Source organism: Hyaena hyaena, unplaced genomic scaffold, assembly GCF_003009895.1.
Source record: "Hyaena hyaena isolate Hyena2069 unplaced genomic scaffold, ASM300989v1 scaffold_1, whole genome shotgun sequence".
NCBI lineage: Eukaryota > Metazoa > Chordata > Mammalia > Carnivora > Hyaenidae > Hyaena > Hyaena hyaena.
The window spans coordinates 9,229,822-9,245,011 of NW_024080633.1; the positions used below are offsets into that span (position 1 = coordinate 9,229,822).

At 54.9% G+C, this 15,190-nt stretch overlaps 1 protein-coding gene across 2 annotated transcripts; it reads right to left on the reverse strand.

Annotated features, from left to right (window-relative positions):
- Nucleotides 1-356: 356 nt before the first annotated feature.
- CUNH16orf95 (chromosome unknown C16orf95 homolog) lies at nucleotides 357-14,073 on the reverse strand. Of its 2 annotated transcripts, XM_039227249.1 has the most exons (7): nucleotides 13,872-14,073; nucleotides 12,584-12,635; nucleotides 11,777-11,914; nucleotides 6,959-7,105; nucleotides 6,251-6,287; nucleotides 2,592-2,802; nucleotides 357-598 (listed from the first exon to the last, which is right to left on the reverse strand). In XM_039227249.1, the coding sequence occupies exons 1-7, from the start codon at nucleotides 14,057-14,059 to the stop codon at nucleotides 580-582; spliced, it is 792 nt and encodes a 263-aa protein (XP_039083180.1). In that variant the 5' UTR covers nucleotides 14,060-14,073; the 3' UTR covers nucleotides 357-579. The 2 variants fall into 2 exon arrangements, with proteins under 2 accessions (XP_039083180.1, XP_039083190.1); XM_039227259.1 differs by lacking the exon at nucleotides 6,959-7,105.
- Nucleotides 14,074-15,190: the final 1,117 nt, after the last annotated feature.

The window sequence follows — 15,190 nt, forward strand, 5'->3', positions numbered from 1 at the left end:
GGGTGGGGTGGTGAGTCACAGGTGCAGGGTTCTTTCTGGGGCGACGACAAAGGTCTAGAACTAGACAGTGGTGAGGGCTGCACCACCTCAGTACACCAAAATCCACGGAAGCATACACTTTAAAAGGTGAAATCTATGGGATGTGATCTCACAGCTTAAAAACTCAACTCCTATAATTTTACGCTACTTAAAGCGTGAGCCACCCAAAAAGAGGTGCTAAAACCACTTCTAGGCCCTTATCTGGTGGGCCCACTGGCCTGGGCAGAGGTGGCCCCCCTCCCACAGGGACTCGAAATGGAGAACAAGCCCCTCTCCCATAAAGGAGAACCAGACACCCTCATTCAAGAAGGGGCCACTGTGGAGTCTCACAAATAACATTTATTGACCGCCTTCAGGGTCTCACCAGCATCTGCAGCCTCACTGGATGATAAAAACTTGGATTCAACCCTAGCTGTGAATTATATGACCTGAAAAAATGGGGGCATCATAGACTCCTTCTGATTTGATGACTTTCTTTAAAGACTTGATTATAATTGACCAGTTCATGGATGTTCTCAACAGTAGCTGGAGATTCCAAGTTCAAACCCAAAACAACTGTCTGGAAAGCAAAGAGAAAGGCAGTTACTAGGAACAGTGCCCCACGTCGGGCCCACGGTGTCTGGCCAGGACCTGTAAGGGAGCCTCCGTGGGCTGGAAGGCGGGGACACCCCCACAGCAGAGGGGGTGCATCCAGATCAGTGGTGCACTCAGTCCCTGAGCAGCCCAGGCAGGAAAGGGTGCAGTGAGGTGACTCCAGGGCACGTAGCTCCCCCCCTGCAGCCGTGGGCCCTAGGGCGGACAGACACTCGGCCCCCAGAGCCCACTTTCTCCCTTGGGTGGGAAAGGAAGTCCCAGCCTTGCAGAGCTGTGCACGGAAGCCAATGCAAGTAGGCTGGGGCGGCCCCGTCTAGAAGGGATGTGCCCAACTGTCCCTTCCAGAGCACCTGCTGGGAAGGCCCCGCACAACCCACTCTCCCAAGGCCTCCACAGCAAACCTCTGCCAGGCCAGCTCATGGGCAGCCAGCAGCTTCTCCTGAGACAAGCCGGTTGTGTAGTCTGAGGGGATCTCCCCGGACACCCCAGAAGAACAAGCTGAGACCTGCGCCTCTACCCTAAAAACCTGGCTCAGAGGCAAACACTCCTACGACATCTTTAGCACCTCCCCTTCGGCTTACCCTGACCATCCACCTCATGCATCCTCTACACCCAAGCTTCTTTCTTTGCTCTTCCCAGAGTGGGCACGGGGGAGCTCTACCCACTCTGATGTCAACTTGGCAAAGATTAAAAAAGGGAAAAATCAGGGCGCCCGGGTGCCTTAGTCGGTTAAGCGTCCGACTTTCGCTCAGGTCATGATCTCGCGGTTCGTGGGTTCGAGCCCCGCGTCGGGCTCTGTGCTAACTGCCAGCTCAGAGCCTGGAGCCTGTTTCAGAGTCTGTGACCCCCTCTCTCTCTGACCCTCCCCTGCTCACGCTGTCTCTCTCTTTCTCTCCTAGAAATAAATAAAACATTAAAAAAAATTTTTTTTTTTAAAAAGGGACAAATCTTTGAAAAAAGCTAAGAAGAAACAATGTCACGATGTCAGGAGCCCTACTCCTGTTCAAGGACCACACAAAGGTCAGAGACCTTGCCCCCACCCCCTTCCTGAGAGCACTTGACCCACAGAAGATGCAACCCAGGTCTGTGCAGGCACCTGCCGGCAGACGTGCCCCATGGCATCAGTCTGTAGTCACCAGGGCAGAGGCGACACCAGTGTCCGACACCAGGGGAGCACACCCGCAGGATGTGGGGGAGAGAGCCTCCCACCTCTGGCCAGGAGGAGAGACAGAGAGCTAACCTGCGGTGAACAGCTAGAAAACATTTTAGATACTAGACATTTTCTAGAACATTTCTCTTACATGGAGAAGACAGACAAGCAAAGAGCAAACAAGTCAATATATGCAGGTTGGAACTGCGTACATGGACATGTTGACAGTTTTGCAGATCTTCTATTCACACCTACATGGACGTACACAGCTGTGATGGAAAAGCCTGAGCAGGAAGGTAAACGGGGGGAGGGGGGGGGAGAGGCTATTTCACAAAAGGAAGCAGCCCCTGCCCCCTCAGGAGGGTGTCACCCTGGAGGCTTCATGAGGAAGGGTCCAGGTGACAAATGCAAGGCCTGCGTGCGGCTAGTGGGTTCGAGGCTGGGGAGAGGGCTTTCCAAAACGGAGCCTTGGTGGCTGGGCCTGGGCTGGGGGAGAGGCCACAGGTCCTCAGGCCCGAAGGGGTGCTTATGCCCCAGAGCGCCGGCTGGGAGAGGGAACAGCCCCGGGGTGCTCAGCGCCCCGCCGTCAGCTCTGCTGTGCCTGGACTGTGATTCCATCCCGTGTGTGGCGTGGACGGCAGGCGTAGCAGCGTGCTAATCCCACCACGCCCATTCCTCACCCTCTCATTGAACCACAGCCACGTTCTCCCACATCCTTGGTTCAACTGAGCCCACGGCCGCTAACCAAAACAGCCCAGGAGGGGGATGGGCCCAGGGCCCCCAGCGCCCCCACCCTGTGCCTGCTCACCGGATGGCCACCGCAACCCTCACAACAGCCTGCAGGAGGGTGAGGAAGCTGAGGCCAACGGGCAGGAAGGGGACCGGGGGGCTCGCTCCCCTCCCCAGGGCCGGTGGCTCCTGGTGGTGATGGGCCTGGAGCTTCCGCCACTTGAAGAAGAGGCTCCCATTGCAGCAGATCCGCCAGCGGTGGTACCAGGAGCGGAAGTCCAGTGGGGAGTCTAGGCGAGAAAGCGAGTCAGCTCGGGGCAGCGTGGGGACGGTGTCTGCACACCGCTTGCGGGAGAACCCTCCAGGACCCAGAACGGAACCACCAGGTGCCCCAGCAAGGCTGGTCCCAGCCCCGTGAGTGTGGACACCAACTGACGCTTATGGAGGTGAAGGGGACCCTGTTCTGGGCCGACTGTGGGGCTCCTGCTGGCGTTTCTGGAGTCTTTACCCCTTATGGCTGCGCGAGAGGACTGTTTATGGTTACAGACAAAAGGTCACAGAATCCGGCTGCTGTGGGCTTCATGTTATTCTTTGTTTTCAGAGGGAAACAAGTGGGTGAAGCTTGATGAGAGGGTGATGACTGGAGCTTAGCGATGGAAACATGAGCTTTATCTGAGTGTCTGAAAATCCACGACCACAGGTGTGACTCCCATGATGCTGTTGCCCCAATACGAGCTTTTCTGAGACCTGCTTTGGTCAACCTGTGACCCTTCTGATGTCACATCTAATTTACATTTTATCCCACTACTAATATTCTACTACTACAAATAACACGTTATTTATGTGCTATGTTAGATATACTACACGTATGCTGTATTGTACTATATGCTATATTACTAATCTATACCAATACGTTAAAGCATGATTAATACAAAACATGATAAATATGGTTTATTTGTTAAAAAATCCTACAGCAAAAGCATGTAGAAGAAAACCAGAGAAGCCCCCTCTCTACGAGAAAAATACGAGGGGATAAATGCAGACTTTCTCTTTAAAATGGAAATAATCTAGATTTGAGGCCAAGGGAAATATTTTTTAAATTACTGTATATGAAGCTCAAGGGGCAACAGATCCCACCTGTCCTGGTACCAGTAAGACCCCGGCCCTCAGTCCTGTCCTGGGACCACCTTCTGGGCCGAATGGGTTTAAGGCTTGGCACATGATGCCTATAAACTGCCTGAAATGTCAACAATGACTGAACTAAAAGTTAATACTCGTTTTTGAAAACATATCAAATTGATGCACGATTCAACAATAAACAGCTTTTAGCTCTTCCTGAAGACACCGAGTATTCACAGCCAAAAACAACCAATAAGAATAAATGCATAAACACGTGATTATACAGTTAAAAGAGCAGTTTCTCAAACTGTTCTTGTCCTGCTACTGTGGTTTCTTCATAAAGTGATTTCTGGCTCTTCTCCCCGAAAACAAGCCAATGCGTTGCTTGTTCTTTACCTGTCTTCCTGCTCCCCCTCCCCTACCCGGGTGTTACCTGTGACTCAGCCCAGACACACACCACCGAACCCTCACAGGGTTAGAATCCTCACCCAAACAGGGCTTTAGCTTCCCCAATCCACACGCATGGGGCCCTGCGTGTGGACTGCGGCAACTTAGTTTTCCCACGCTGCCGTGTGCCCAGGGGGCCCTCCCACCATCCCTAAGGCCCATACGCTCTCCGTGGCAGGTGCCACACCCCCACTTACATCCATCCTCCTACTGAGAGACACTTCAGCTGCCTCGGACACCCTGCCAAGGACAGACACGTGGTGGGGGTGGCTACCAGACATCACTCAACGTGGCCTCGCCACATGAATACGCTTATCACAAAAGCTGACAGATGGGAGGAATGGATGAAGCGGTCAAAAGGTACAAACTTCTAGGGGCGCCTGGGGAGCTCAGTCGGTAAAACGTCCAACTTCAGCTCAGGTCACGATCTCACAGTTCGAGGGTTCAAGCCCCGCGTCGGGCTCTGTGCTGACAGCTCAGAGCCTGGAGCTGCTTCAGATTCTGTGTTTCCCTCTCTCTCTGCCCCTCCCCTGCTCACACTGTCTGTTTCTCTCTCAGAAATTTAAAAAAAAAAAAAAAAAAGGTACAAACTTCTAGGAATAAAATAAGTCCTAAGGATCAAACCTACAGCATGACGAGTAGAGCTGGTAATACTTCATTGCATATTTGAAAGGTGCTAAGAGAACAGATCTTAAAAGTTCTCATCACAAGAAAAAAAAAAATCTGTAACTATGTGGTGGCAGATGTCAATCTGACTTCTTGTGTTGGCTATTTCACAATATATATAAGTATCAAATTGTCACACTGCACCCTTGAAATGAATATAATGTTATATGTCAATTATATCTCAATAAAAAATAGTTTGATAGGTGCCTCTAACCTGCCCCCCAAAGGCTGTGTAGCTTTGTGCTGCTCCTAATCGTGCTACTTTTACTATCAGGGGAGACCTGTATTTTTGTTTTGTTTTGGTTTGGTTTTTTTGTTTTTGTTTTTTTTAATTCTTTTAATGTTTATTTATTTTTGAGAGAGAGAGAGAGACAGAGCATGAATGGGGGAGGGTCAGAGAGAGAGGAAGACACAGAATCCAAAACAGGTTCCAGGCTCTGAGCTGTCAGCACAGAGCTCAACGCGGGGCTCAAACTCATGAACCGTGAGATCATGACCTGAGCCGAAGTCGTACGCTTAACCGACTGAGCCCCCCAGGCACTCCAAGAGACCTGTATTTCTGTAGCACTAGGAGGTGGGCATGCTGGCCAGTGGCCGCTCATTTCCTGCCACTCTCCCAGCCAGTCCTGGGCCCCTGGGGCCGCTCAAACTGCCTGCACATCCCAAGGACCCAGCCCCGGCCTGGCATGCACCCATTCCCTCCTTCACAGATTCCGGCCAGGGTGCTCACCACGCACAGCAGAGCACGGCCGGGCACCGGGGGGAGGACTGATACAAGCCACAAAGTGTGCCTGCTCCTTCAATCGCGGGCAACACGAAGGTGGCATACGTGTTAGCTGTCAGAGCGGGAAACACCTTCACGAGCAACTCAACCCACTTCGAGGGACAAAGAATGTAACGGTGGGGATGGAGGTGCCGTCTCCTCGTGTGCCGACAGGAACACATGACCACATGGTGGGTCACAGATACACAAATACACACACTCTGCTGCAAGTATCTACTGCCTTGTGAACATGCACGTACGTGGCACATACTACAGCCTCCGTAAACATGTGAAGATACACACACTAGGTCAAATGTGTAAATTCCCTGAAACACGAATGCACGTCTAAATACCGCGTCATCGACATGTGGCGTGTCCTGCACATGGAGACGGAAGTACAGGCGCCATGTCATTAGTGAACACAATGGTAGTCCTAAGTGTGTACACATATACGTGTGTGTACACACCCACCCCCACACAAGCACACACACTATGTCACAAACTATAGAAGGTTAGAGCCTCTGAAGATGGACTGGCGGAGTCTAAGGCTCTTGGGGTTCGATGGGGAAATAGGGGGTGGCTAGGGATGTTGTCAAGAGGAGGGGGGAAAGCGGGGTGTGTGCCACACAGCCATCTCTGCTTCACAGACACATGGGGAGGAGAGAAGTCTCCCCAGCCCCACCATGAGACCCCCGCCTTCCTCGGGGAGCAGGAGAGGATGAGACGCATGTACACTCCATTACCTTGAACGCCTTTAAAACTCTGCTGCCTTTTCACCACCTAGAAGAAAAGAATGTGGGCAAATCTATGAGCCCAGCCTGGTGATCTACCAGAGGGTGGGCCCAGTGATCTGGCCTAGAAACCAGGAAAGGGCTGTCACCAGCTCAGATTGCAAGCCATGGTCCCCTTGTACAAGGCCTTGGAGTCTGAATTCTAGGGACAGTTTGCTACTTGATGACAGCAGACCAGAAACTGGAAAGTGGGAGGACACCCGAAATGCACTGGAGATAAGGGGCCGTGGGCTGAGGAGAGCTGGGCCTGGCCAACTGCCCCGGCAGGGGCTGCCCTGGAACCCAGAGCCCTGGAGGGAGCCACACAGAGCTGAAGAGTGAGGACAGAAGCTCAGAGCAATGATCCTTCCCGGCTCCTCCATCCGCCTGCTGGGATGCAGGAGCTGGAGCGGGAGGTGAGGCCAGGTGAGGGGGGAGGAGAAGGGGCAGGAGAGACGGCACTAATGAAGGCAGGAGCAACGGGTGTCCCCTTCAGAGGACAGCCCCCAGGACACCAAGCCCACCCTCCCCTGCACATGCCCCCCTCCTGCACTCTGCCGCCTCTGCTGTGCCTTCCAGGAGACCCTGGATGAGCAGAGGCTACTGTAGGGAGAGAACCCAGCACCCTCCACCCCACCTCCGGCCCCTCTAGGGCCTTGCTGCCGTGAGCCTCCCTCTTACCTTCGTGTGAGGCCTCAGGACCTGAGGCACCCAGTAAGGCATCACGGCCTGATCCCTAGGCACCGGGAGGCGGCCCCCAAAGCGGTGGCACGGGCAGGGGCATGACTTGGTGGTTTTGGGGGTATAAAACTGGACCATCTTTGGGATCTAACAGAGAGGAAGGGAAGACAAGATCCGAAGGGGTAGTGCCCCGGGAACCGTGATGGGACAAGGCCCTGGGGAGTCCCTCTCCTGTACCTCCCCCGATGAGCACACCCCAACCACCTGCCGAGAGAGCACAGTCCCAGGAGACCGCCTGCATCTCTGCAGTGCCACCGCGCAGGGTGCCACGGCGGCGGGACGTGTGGGCTACAGTCAGAGGCGTGGCTCTGTCCTGAGCCCAGAGGCCTCCAGGAGTGGCCCCTGGGCACAGCATTTAGCCCCTCGGAGCCTCAGCTGTCTTGGCTATAGTGGGCCATGCCAGCTTTGTGAAAAGTGGGTCAGAGTCTAAGATGGACCAGCGTCTGATCCAGCAAGTCCACTATCGGAAACACGTGCATCTAGAAAACAGCGCTCACAAAGGTGACCAGCGGCAGCACTGGCTATCGGGCCTGACAGCCTGAATGCCCATCCATAAGGGACAGTAAAGGAGGGACACGGGGACAGCAGGGAATGGGGCAGCCGTTGGAAAGAGCGGGGTGGACCTGACTGTACTGACATGGCTGAGCGCAGAGGCGTGATGGCAGGTGGGAAGCGCAGCCCACAGACACCTAGCTGCGGGGTGCGGCTCTCACAGAGAAATCAACGTGCCGTACTGCCTGTGCCTGAGTAGTGGGGGGCCGTGCCCTGGCCACATTCTGTACCCTCTCCACAGCCCTGCGCTGTGCCCTGCGACCCCGGTTCCTTCCAGCAGAGGGACCGCGTGGAGCCCGCCCCTGGACTTCGGTTAGGCCGTCCCCTCATTTGGCCAGAGAACGAGGAAGCGACAGCAGCCATGCGGCGCACGCCGGCCCCGAGATCAGGGACAAGTGGGGCCAGGCTTCCCAGCTGAGCCCCTAAGACACCTGAGCAATGACAGTGACTGCTGTGTCAGCCAGGCGTTTGGGCGTTGTGTTACATGTTGCCAGCGAAGGAGCACACGCACAGCTCCCCTGCAGGCCCCGCGGGGAAGCCTCGGGGGAGGCGTGGGTGGGGAGCTCATTCACCGTACCCCTTTGTACCCTGGAAGTGCCCACCACGTGCTCATGTCACGCATTATAAAAGACAGTAAAACCTCCTTCTGAGGGGACCCTGCCGACTTCCCGAGGCCGAGGAGGCCCAAACAGCACGTGTGGACGTGGGGCGAAGCACACAGGGCCCAGCGGGGAGGCCCGAGGGCCGCAGGCTCATCCAGAGGAGGACATGGGACAGGTTCCAGAGAACCCGGGAACCCCCTCCACTCCCTCCACCTGCCACCAGGGCGCTGCCCCAGCAACGGAACACTCGTGCCCTCGCCCCCACCCCCGGGCAGGCATCTGAGGAATTCCCCAGGCAGATCCTGTGGGTAGCCCCTGCCGCAGTCATTCCCCACCACCACCCCCTTGTTAAAAGAACTAACTTTGCCCAAGGGGCCAAGTGCCCAATCCCAAAGGGTCAGCCTCGGCCAGACAGGGCTCTGCCAGCAACGTGTCTGGGGGTGAGGACGAAGAGATGAAGAAGTCGGCCAGGGCTTCTGGGAATTTCTTACCCTGGATAAGAAAAGGAAATGAGAGAGTAACTTCTACGGCCCCTGAGAAAAGGAAACCTCATAAAGGCTTCCTTTGTGTCACGTGTATCACAGTGTAAGGAAGAGACCCACAGTCACCATCTCGAAACACACAAGCTGGCCACGCCAACACTAGGAGTAAAGTGTAAAAAGAATCTGGATGCTTAGGCACACTATCCAGCTATAAAACCAGCCCTAGAAGAATTCTCTCTCTACCAAAGACCCTGGTTGAACCCACTGTGGGTCAGCTCTGTTACTTGCACCTAACACCACCCCCTGGTGGAAGAGCAGCCTGCCAGGCAAGTGGAAAGAAGGCCGGAGCTTAGGGGGTGGGGGTGGGGGTGGGGGGGCAAGATCAGGAAGGACCCCAGGAACTTCGCCAAGGACTTCAGTCCATACTCAGAAATGAGGGGCAATGGGGGAGTGACAAGACCAGATACACAGTTAAAAGCTCTTGGGTGGCTGGGGCGCCTGGGTGCCTCAGTCGGTTGAGCATCCACCTCCTGACTTCCACTCAGGTCATGATCTCATGGTTTTTGGGATCAAGTCCCGCATCTGGCTCCACACTGACAGCACAGGGCCTGCTTGGGATTTTCTCTCTCTCTTTCTCATTCTCTCTCCCCCCCGCCCCCCGCCCCGCCCCTCCTTTTTCTCTCTCTCTCAAAATAAATTTTAAAACTGAGAGGGAAAAAGTATAAAAGCTCATGGGGCTTCAGATCAGCAAATGGCCAGCCAGAGCTAGGACGGATGGAGGAGGGGGACGGGCTGGAAGACATGAGACCGGCTGGGCACCCCGGCCTCTGCACTCTTTCTATCCAGCTTAGGGCCACCTCCTCCCTGATGCCCAGTAGCACAACTCAGTAGGGACAGTCATGGACTCTAATCCCTAATCTGCTGTAGACTGACTCTGTGACCTTGGAAAAGCCCCTGTCCCTCTGTGGACCTCAGTTTGCCCATCCTTTAAAGGAGTACAATCATCCCTACCCTGCCCAACTTTCAAACGATACAGTGACAACAGGAAGGACTAAGGCTGTCATCCCTGCCTAGAACAATGTGACTCAGTCACCTTGAAGCCACCAACCCCTTTGAGAATCTACTAAAAAACAAGAAATGACAGATGGCCTCACTATAGATTCTGATACTAAAAAGGTAGTTAGAAAATATCATGAACGACATCACGCCAATAAATTTGACAATGATATAATGGACAGATTCCCTGGAGCTCACTAAGCAAGAGGCAGATAACATAAATAACTCCGTATCTATGAAAGAAAGTTCATAGTTAAGAACCTTCTCACAAAGGAAGCTCTAGCCCCACACGGCTTCACTGGCAAATCCTACCTAACCCTGAAAGAAGAGAAAATACCAATTCCACATAACATCTTCCAGAAATCTGAAATGAGAGACAACTCGTTCTACATGGCCAGCATTACCCTAGTACAAAGGTCAACTAGGAAAAGGCGAATCAGTAATCCTTGTGGATACACTTGCAAAAATTCTAGTCAAATGTATCGAGAGAATAATAAATCACCATTACATGGGGTTTCTCTTAAGAAAGAGTTTAACTTTTGGAAGTCCATCAATGTAACTGATCATATTAACACCCCCCCAAAATTATTATTTTGATAGACACAGATAATACCCAAAATTCATTCTGGATACAAACTCTGAGCAAACCAGGAATAGACTGGAGCCTCCTCAGCCTGACAAAGGGTATCTACACCAACGGCTAACATCACACTTAACGGTGAAAACCTGAATGCTGTCCCCCTAAGATGACAGAGAAGACAAGGACGTCTTGTCTCCCCACTGCGTTCATCAGTGTCCTGGAAGCTCTAATCATTGGATAAGGCAAGGAAAAGAAATTAAAAGGCATCCAAACTGGAAAGGAAGGAAGGAAATCCTCTCTCTGCAGATGACATGATCATGTTATGTAGAGAATCTGATGGAATCAGATAAGGAGGTAAAGCAATACTGTGGGATAGACAAGATCAAAACACAAAACTCAGTAGTTTCCTTAAAAAGCAGCAGTGAGTCAGAGTGCCTTGGGGGGCTCAGTCAGTTGGGCGTCTGACTTCGACTCAGGTCATGATGTCAAGGTTCATGGGTTCAAGCCCTGCTTCGGGCTCTGTGCTGACAGCTCAGAGCCTGGAGCCTGCTTCAGATTCTGTGTCTCCCCGCTCTCTCTGACCCTCCCATGCTCATATTCTCTCTCTCTTTCTCTTTCTCTCTCTCTCTCTCTCTCTCTCTCTCGCCCTCTCTCAAAAAATTTTTTGTAATAAAGAAATACAAAATGACCTTCAAGCCATAGGAAAAAATCAACTTAAAATGGAACACAAACCTAAACACAAACTATAAACTATAAATCTTCTAAGCGTCTCTCCAGATATTTTGCCAGTTTCTTAAAAAGTTACACATACTCCATGACATAATTCAACAATTCGCCCAAGAGAAACGAAGACACGTTCACACAAAGACTTGTGCACAAACGTTCACAGCAGCCTCACTGCTAACAGAAAAAACTTCTGGAAATGATGCGAACGTCGTTCAGGGGGTGAGTGGCTCCACCGTGGTCGATTCAGATGACAGAGCTCTTCTCCAGCACTACTCAGCGACCACAGAGATGGAGCTCAAAAATAATTATGCTAAGTAAGGGAAGGAAGCCAGAGTCCTTACCACATGACTCCATTTATATAAAATCTGAGGAAATGTGGACTGGCCGCAGGTGACAGAAACAGATCCATGGTTGCCGGGAACAGTGGGGCAGGGAGGGTCGGGTACAGTTGCAAAGGACACAGGGAAACTTCTCAGGGTTGAGTGTATATGCACATTAGCTCAGCAACATTGTGGCTCCACAGTGCATATCTATGTCTGGATTTAGCAACCTGTCCAGTTCACACATGTGTCATTACCGTGTGTCAATCTTAACTCCATAAATTTGGTTTTTGAAAAATTCCTGATTTAAAGAAAAACACCAACTGTCTCCCAGAAACTGTAAAACATCCCTCATGTAATATCTATGATGCTGAGGTGTGACTGGTCCCCTTAAGTCCACCCTGGAGTCAGGTGAAGAAGCCCTGGCTCAAGTCACCTACCTTCTTTCGGGGTCTCAGGGACAAAGGGACCCAGTAAGGCAAGGCCGCCTCGACCCTGGGCACCGGCAGGCAGCCCCCGCACCTGGCCTGGCACTCACAGCAGATGGGCTCTCGGACAGTACTGGGGACGGGGCACATCTGAGCAAGAGCCAGAAAAGACAGAATTAAACATGCTGTTACACTTGGCGATATGAGCCAAGAACCCTCTGGAACAGTCCATCAATGCTCAGAGAGAGCCAGGGAAGGGGCAGGGTGTCCAGGGGCAGGGAGCGGGGGCCGCAGCTCCTTCTGTGGCTCAGAAAGAGGCAGGCTACCAAGGCTCAGCCCCCAGAGTCATCTAGACGGGAGACCAGCAGAGCTTGCAGACCAGGTTGTGAGGATCCACAGCCACTTACAGCCACATTGCCAGGAGCGCAGATGGGGAAGTACGAGCAACTGCAGTGGGGCTGCCCTTTCTGTGGTTGTGTCAACCCACCCCAGTGTTCACATTTGCCAATGCGTCCACATCCATCCCATGGGATGCTCGCCCTGCCCACACGCACAAAGGAGACAGGAAGTCATCCTCTCCGGGGCAGGATGACGAAGCCCGTGTCCAGAGCAGGTGCATCAGGGGAAAGTGCCAGTTCTCCCAGGCCTCCTGAATCCCTATCTGAAGAGTCGTGAGGAGCCAGGGTTGGGGGAGGGAGTGGGTGGCCCTACATAGACCTGCTGGGGGTCGGGTGATGGGCCCACCCACATTCTCCACTCTCCCCAACCCACGGGCAGGTCGGACTTGGGGCAAAGTCGCTGAGGGTTTGCTTTCCTTACCGAATGATCTATGAGGCACACTTCTTTCCCAAAGGTTTGAAATGTGCTCTTCCTAGAAAACAAGAACAGGATGGCTTAGAAAGTTCTGGGCTCTGTGTACACTGGGGGACAGGACTGTTGGGTGAGGACCTGGGCCAGACTTCTTGAAACTGACACCTGTGTCACTAAGCCCCAGGGAGGGGAAGGTCACCCTTCTGAGACTAAGAGGGGGCAGGGGCTGACCACAGAAGCAGGGGTGGGCATGCTCACGTGCTGACATCTCGGGGGGCCCTGAATGCGGCGCTAATGTGAAACCCCGCGTTCCCAAACCTCCCTGCTTCACGCTCGCTCCAGCTCAACTTGTGCTAGGCCCTTCAGGAGAGAAAGAATGCTCCAGACCGCTGAGGATGCCCCAAGACCCGGAGCTACCCAAGGACACTCAGGACACCCCAAGCTTACTTGGGGTCCTGCAGGAAGAGACTGTCAAAACTGTCCACTAAATGACACTCCTTCCGGCATAACCTGGATGCTTTTGTTTCTGGGATGACAGAAGCATTTGGGGGGCCACACAGACCGGGTTACCTTCCCCATTATCCCAACCCCGCCCCCCACAAACTGCAGGAACGCCACATGGGGTCCTCAGAGGGATAAATGGAACCCAAAGCAAAGCAACTTTTCCCTGACAGTGATGTGTCCGGGTGTTTGTAACATGGAAACCGGAGGAGTGACACGGTGCTCTGGGGTCTCATTTTTACGGTGACCATCACCATTACTGCCATTTTATTACAGCAACGGCTTCGGGGTGCTGGGTGCATCCTCTCCCTGCGGGCAGTGGCTGCACCTACGTCCCTAAAGGGCACCCCCATCTCCCTGTCCCCACCGCTAAGTCCCCAGCCCTGAGGCTGAGGCCCGGCTCTCTGAGGACGGTGGCTCAGAAGGGTGTCATTCCCCAAGTCAGCCCAGAGAAACTCACTGAGGGACGGGGGGGCCAAAATTTAGGGGAAAGAGAATATCCTTCTGTGGGGAGGCTGGAAGCCTCCAGGTCTCGGCTCCGGGCGGGAGGCCGGCCCGCAGGCAAGCGGGGCGGACATCCCGGCCACAGTCCCTGAAGACCTGCCCTCCGTTCTCAGCCGGTGGAACAGTAACCCGCCCCCGGAGCTGCCGCCAGCGCAGGCGTGCCCTCTGCCCTGCCTACGGGACACAAGCTACCGCGGGGCCGGGCTGACGCGGGGCCCGGGCCCCTGACGGCGGGGCTGGGCTGCCCCGGGTGCGGCGTCCGCGGCCCGGCGTGCGGGACTCAGGGACGCACCTGCCTGCCGCGACGCGCTCCGGGGAGTGCGTGCTGACAGACCCAACGGCCACCCGGGGCTCCCGGAAGTGCCCGCCGCGGCTCTGACAGGTCGGCGGGGTGTGAGGGAGCGGTGACCATCCTGAGGCGGGTGACGACAGCAGGGCCGGCTTTCCCGCGTGCTGCTCCTCCCCGCGGCCAACGCGCATCCGCACGCCGCGCATGGTCCCGCCCACTCCGAGGCCCCGCCCCTTCCGCCCGCGAGCCTCGCCGGATCCCGCTCTTCCGGCCCGACGGCACCGCTGACTAGCCCACGCTCAGCCAATCACACGGCGCCTTCTAGGTATGTGCCCTCATCTGACGGCTGATTGGCCCTTGGCGGCACGGGCTCGGAGTCAGGGGGTCGAGAGGTCGGGCCGGGGGGTGGGGTTTGGAGGGAAAGTGTAGAACTCCAGCCCCCCGGCGGTGCGAACTTCTGTCCGCTTCTCCGGCCCTGCATGGAGGGGAGGCGGCGTGGCGCTTTCAGGCCTCCGGTTGCGTCTCTTAAGTTCCGACGGAGCGGTGCGCCCTGCAGCTCACGTGGCGGCCGCCTGCCGGCCCGGGCCCGGGCGCTGCGGTCCCGACGCTGCCGCGCCGCTGTAACCTCTAGCCGGCCTGCTGTCGCCCCGAGTCCCCGCGCTGGGCGCGGTCGCTGGACCCGAGACCGGCCGCGCGTCTTCACACACCGGATGCCGCCTGCCTCTCCTTGTTCTGGTTTATCCCAGACCCCAGTTTCCATTTATTGGAAACGAGTCCCCCCTCCCCCCGCCCCTTTAGTATTTTCATGCCGACTGGAACACTCCCGGTGAATCCAGTTTGCCCAAACCAGCACGGGCAACTAGCCCTGCTGGGCGGCACCCCGATATGCTGCCGCCCAGCCCTGGAGCGAACAGGATGCGCCCAGGCGCTGCTCGGGCTTCTGGCCCCGCTGCTCAGCTGTGAGGGTCAGGGCTGCACTTGGAGCCGGTGCCCACACGCGTGCTCTCTTGGCTGGCATCCGAACTCACTGGGCGGTGCCCCTGCCACAGGAGCTGCCACGTAGTTCGGACATCACTCCTGCATGTGCGTTGTGTGTATACATAGTGTTATTGGGCTACTAGCTAACGACAAAGCTGTCCAGGAATCTCGCCACTAACCTAGCATCGTACTCACAGCTCGCTTGTGTCTGCCTGCCTGCCGCGGGGTCTCCATTCTCCTGAGCCGACGGGAACGTCGCTGCAGCACAGAAGACAGCTGGGGCACGGTCTTGCTGTCTCCTGTCAAGAATAGCTCCTCGCTGCCCCCGTGCCTCCCCCTCCCCA

Excerpts from the sequence above, each read along its gene's own strand:
- CUNH16orf95 (XM_039227249.1), bottom strand. The coding sequence starts at position 14,059 with ATGCGCGTTGGCCGCGGGGAGGAGCAGCACGCGGGAAAGCCGGCCCTG. Across the intron at positions 12,636-13,871 it reads GAGCGCGTCGCGGCAGGCAG|GAAGAGCACATTTCAAACCT; the intron begins GTGCGTCCCTGA and ends CTTGTTTTCTAG. Across the intron at positions 2,803-6,250 it reads GAGTTTTAAAGGCGTTCAAG|ACTCCCCACTGGACTTCCGC; the intron begins GTAATGGAGTGT and ends TTTCTCGCCTAG.